We start from the raw sequence: 5,000 nt of genomic DNA, 5'->3' as shown, positions 1-5,000 counted from the left end.
ATGAAAAGTTCTAGCCAGCATGAAGAATTAAAAGTACCAATTTTCTTTGTTTAGAACCAAGATGGCCGCCGTTGTTGGGCGACGTGACATCAGAAAATTGAATCCAATCGGTGTATTATTGTGCTGACGAAGGGTTTGTACCCAAAACGTCTATTATCTGTATCGTACCTATACGAAACCTCTCCATTTTCACTCTTTCGTCAGTATTTTCACGATCACAGGCTTCAGGCGGCCCCCACCGTTTTCTACTGTGCTAGTTAGGCCACATCATGATTCAATATACAATCTATTCATTATTAGTCTGCTGGAGGACTAGATACATACACACTTTCAATGATTTAGGAACCAGGAAAGTAGAAGGCGAGGCGTCACGAATTGCCTTCCCTGTTCCACTGGAGGGATTTGGGTTCAAAGCCTTGGGCATTTGGAACAACTTGGAAAGTTTAACTCAAGATTTCAAGAATCCTTTGTATCCTACACACCAACAATGACCTCACCTAGATGATTTCTTATCCATATATATTCTTTATTTTTAAAACTGTGATTAGTTCTCGAATGTGATTAGTTCTCGAATGTAGAGATATGACATTGAGAATTATCGGTGTGGCCAGGATATCATTACACGTCAAAATCTATTTTTAGTAAACCAGGATATGTGGTAGGCGACGTGCACTTAATTTCAGGTCTGATAACCCAATATGGAAATCTCAAAAAATGGCGCAAATTTTGTCCATTACAATGTTAACCTAGACATATAAGGATGTTCGGATGTCAGACCTGCATATATGTACACGTCAGCCCCGATTGATTGTCTTTTGGGTTTTCTAATTATTCCTGCACATCAACGTTGTTTTTGCACACCAATAATCTCACCCCCCCCCCCCCCCCCCTTTTAACTGATTCTTGCTATTCTTCACTCTTCATCCATTCACCCTTCATTCATCCATTCACCCTTCATTCATCCACTCACCCTTCATTCATTCTTCACCCTTCATTCATTCTTCACCCTTCATTCATTTGCCCTTCATCCATTTGCCCTTCATTCATTCACCCTTCATTTATTCGCCCTTCATTCATTCATCGTTCATTCTTTCATTCACCCTTCATCCATTCACCCTTCATTTATTCACCATTCATCCATTTGCCCTTCATTAATTCACCCTTTGTTTATTCACCCTCCATCCATTCACCCTCCATCCATTCACCCTTCATCCATTCCCCTCATCTCCAGATTACGACTTGGCCATTGTAACCTTGGAGAAAGAATTAATATTTGGACCTTGCATCGCTCCCGTTTGTATTCCCCATGAAAGTCAACGCGCCGAGGACATGGATGAGTGTGTGGTTGCTGGATGGGGGGTCATGGACCGTAAGTTTTATTCAGTAATAAACAGAAACGAATAGAAAAGCTTTAAAAAATAAATAACAATACCAAATACGGAACGTTTCGGGCTGAAAACCCATCTTCAGCCACAACAAAAAACAATGAAATAAATACATTAATACCCTTCAACAGTTGTAACGTCACTTCCCTCGTAATGACGCATGGTAACATAGTAACTGGCTCTAAACTATCGGAACAATGGCGGACGCCTTATGAAATATTTCTCCGACGAGCATAAAAGCGTATCCAGAGGGGAAAAAAAAACATTATAAATTTTACACATTCTGATCATAAGACATATGAAAAGTTGTATCTGTTGTGTTTTTGACGGGACACCAGATGAATTTTGTGGAATCTCTCAGCCCAGAAGCATTAAGTGATTCGATGTGAGAGAACAATTTATTACTGAATATAAGTTAGAGTATATACAAATATATCACAACACCATTGTAAGTAGAAGGACTGTATATAACTCAAACATAGATAGTAAGGAACAAAGAGTGCATCCTTCTCCAGGGCATGCCACTCTGATATATGTAAGCACAGATGATATTTTAAACAATGGACTTAATGAATAATAACTAATTGGGCTGTGACTAAAGTCGATTAGCTAATAACAAAGGGGAGCAACTCTTTCCTAGCGTAACTCGATGTATAAGTCCATACCAGTATCTATGGGGATTTCGTTCCTCCAGACTTCAGTTTCTTTGTGTTGTTTTCAAGTAATACCTTGCCATGCCTCTGTGTGTGAAAAGAGGAGTTGAAGGAGAGGGAAGAGGAGGAGGAGGAAGAGGAGGAGGAGGAGGAGGTAGATGAAGATGATGATGATGATGATGATGATGATGATGATGATGATGATGATGATGATGATGATGATGATGATGATGAGATGTGATGATGATGATGATGATGATGATGATGATGATGATGATGATGATGATGATGATGATGATGATGATGATGATGATGATGATGATGATATGGATGATGATGATGATGATGATGATGATGATGATGATGATGATGATGATAGTGATGATGATGATGATGATGATGATGATGATGATGATGATGATGATGATGATGATGACGATGATGATGATGATGATAATTCTATTCTTTTGTTGTTGTTGTTGTTGTTGTCCTTCCAGGCCGTGCCATCGACAGACGCCAACCAGATCTACTACGAAAAGTGACCGTTCCTATCGTCCGCAGGGATAAGTGCATGTCCTCATACGGTGGTCGACACTTTAACGATTTGAAGTTATGCGCCGGAAATTACAAAATGGGCGGTCAGGATTCCTGCAAAGTAAGTTGGTTGAAATCTTGAACATCTATATAGTGCAATATCCACTAAGCGTGCTCAAAGCGCTTTAAAAGGGGTCCCTGGTCAACAACAAACTTTAACATGACGTCTGTTAGGCGTTATTACATTCTCCCCCCCCCCCAAAAAAAAACCCCCAAAAAAAAACGACAATGCTCTTACAGTTCATTGCCAGGTATTAATTTTACATCTGAGTATGGTGAGAGAATGAGATTAAAGAGCCTTTTCCATGGATATTGCTATTCGCCGCTCACAGCGGGGCTCGAACCTTGGACCCTCCGATTAGAGTGCGAGTGTTGTACCACTAGACCACGTGGCCGCACGATGTACACATAACAACAGGTCTGATCATCGAAGGCAAATATGGGGCCTATGTCACCTTGTTGTCATGGACACTATGTTTCGTTGCTTTGAGAGTATCGATGTATTCCCATTACAACAATGGGCCCCTGACATTTTGGCTTATCAGACCTGAAATTAAATGCACGTTTACCGTGCTCTACCAACTGAGTTATCGTATCCCCCAACAAGGATGGACAACCCAAGACTATTGAGGAAACGTGATGGGAGATCTGGAAAAATGACATCTTTAAAAATGTGGTCTTTTGGTTTGAGAGTTTTTACCAAGATGAGGGTCATTTAAATCAATCGATATTTGAAGGACGAGTTTTCTGGCCAAATTTTTTTTAATGGGTTTTCTCCTGGGATGCTTTGACCAATTAACTAACTGTCGTTTACTGGAAATACAAGGGTCTACAACAAATGGTCAGAATAGCCGGCCTTCAAGGGTCGAATGATTCAATTGACCTTCACCTTTGAAAAAAAAAAAACCCTCTTCATCCTGGGAGACCAGAAATACCACGTGACGTCTCTAGTTTCAGAGTTTTGGCCAAGATAAGGGTCAAGGGTCATTCAGGTCATAGGTATTTGAAAACAAAACAAACAAAAACGAGCTTTTACATAGCGCAATGTCCACTAAACGTATTCAAAGCGCTTTACAAAGGGTCCCTGACAAACAGGAACACGTTGACATGTAGAACAAGGTAACATGTAGAACAAGGCATGACGCCTGTTAGGCGATATTACAAATTCTTTTCCCGACTGTCAACGGTCAGGTGCTCAATTTACGCATGAGTATGGTGAGAGAATGTGAATAAAGAGCCTTTTTCCAATGACTCAACAATTTTGTTTCTCACAGAGACAATGCTGATAACGGTCAGGTACTCATTTTACACCTGAGTACGGTGAGAGAATGTGAATAAAGATCCTTTTTCCAAGCGAGGCTCGAACCCAGGACCTTCCAATCTGAAAGCGAGTGACATACCACTAGACCACATAGCCGCACAAGCCACGTTTTTTTAGAAATCCAATATTGATTTCTTTCAGGGCGACTCAGGTGGACCCCTCGTGTGTCGTAAGAAGAATGGCCCCTACAGTGTGTTTGGAATTGTTTCCTTCGGTAATCAGTGTGCCAAACCTTTGTACCCTGGGGTATACACGCGTGTCAACCATCCACTCATCAAACAGTATATCTTAGAGTCCACTCAAGACAACACTCGAAGATGGAGAAATTATTAATCTTTTGTAATTTTGTGAATAAAGGATATTTTATTGTTATAAATATGTAGCTTGTTTGTTTTGTTTGTTTTGAAGGGTTTCACTGCACTTGCAAAACGTTTAGGTCATATCAGCACCACTAAAAAGGAAGAATGTGGGATAGATAGTAAAAAATTCTAGTATGACACCGACGTGTACATATATGCAGGTCTGACATCCAAACCCCCGTATATTATGCCTAGTTTAACACTGGAATCGACGACAATCATCATCATCATGTAGTTCCGTATCTGAAGCAGACGTCGGAGGTCATCTTCCGCCAAGCTGATCTATCTCTTGCTAATTCTATTAAAGCAGCGCCACCTTTCTCAGCTTCATCTGTCCAAGTTCTTATCCCTTTCAAACAAGTTATTCTTTGTCTTCCTCTTATTCTTTTTCCATTCATCTTTCCAGTCAAGGCGAGTACTTCCAAACCAGGGTGGCGGATAATGTGTCCTAAAAATTCCATTTGTCGTTCGACGACAATATTTGCGCCATTTTTTGAGATTTCCATTTTGGGTTATTAGACTTGCAACATCCCAAAAAATCAGTCGACCTCCACTGGGTACCCAGTCTTTGACTGGCACCTTTCATATACACTAGTCTTGTCAGATCTTTAAGTGACCTCCTGCCCACCATGGGAGGTCAAGAGGTCCCATCCAGGTTACATGTTACTTCTCTTTTCAAGGCTTTATA

General features: G+C 40.6%; 1 protein-coding gene across 4 annotated transcripts in view; it reads left to right on the top strand.

The window, feature by feature from the left end:
• Positions 1–4,329, top strand: part of LOC144956659 (trypsin-7-like) — a 33,377-nt gene extending 29,048 nt beyond the window's left edge. For all 4 annotated transcript variants that reach the window (XM_078887306.1, XM_078887309.1, XM_078887308.1 and 1 more), the window contains exons 10-12: positions 1,232–1,369; positions 2,536–2,693; positions 4,095–4,329. In XM_078887306.1, the coding sequence (XP_078743432.1) occupies positions 1,232–1,369; positions 2,536–2,693; positions 4,095–4,286 (488 nt within the window). In that variant the 3' untranslated portion in view covers positions 4,287–4,329. The remainder of the gene's footprint in view (positions 1–1,231; positions 1,370–2,535; positions 2,694–4,094) is intronic.
• Positions 4,330–5,000: the final 671 nt, after the last annotated feature.

The sequence above is a fragment of the Berghia stephanieae genome, chromosome 11 (genome assembly GCF_034508935.2).
Source record: "Berghia stephanieae isolate SIO BIC M18660-M18661 chromosome 11, UCSD_Bste_1.3, whole genome shotgun sequence".
NCBI classification, from domain to species: Eukaryota; Metazoa; Mollusca; class Gastropoda; order Nudibranchia; family Aeolidiidae; genus Berghia; species Berghia stephanieae.
Note: the sequence above shows the minus strand (reverse complement) of the source record. Positions and strands in the feature narration are given on the sequence as shown.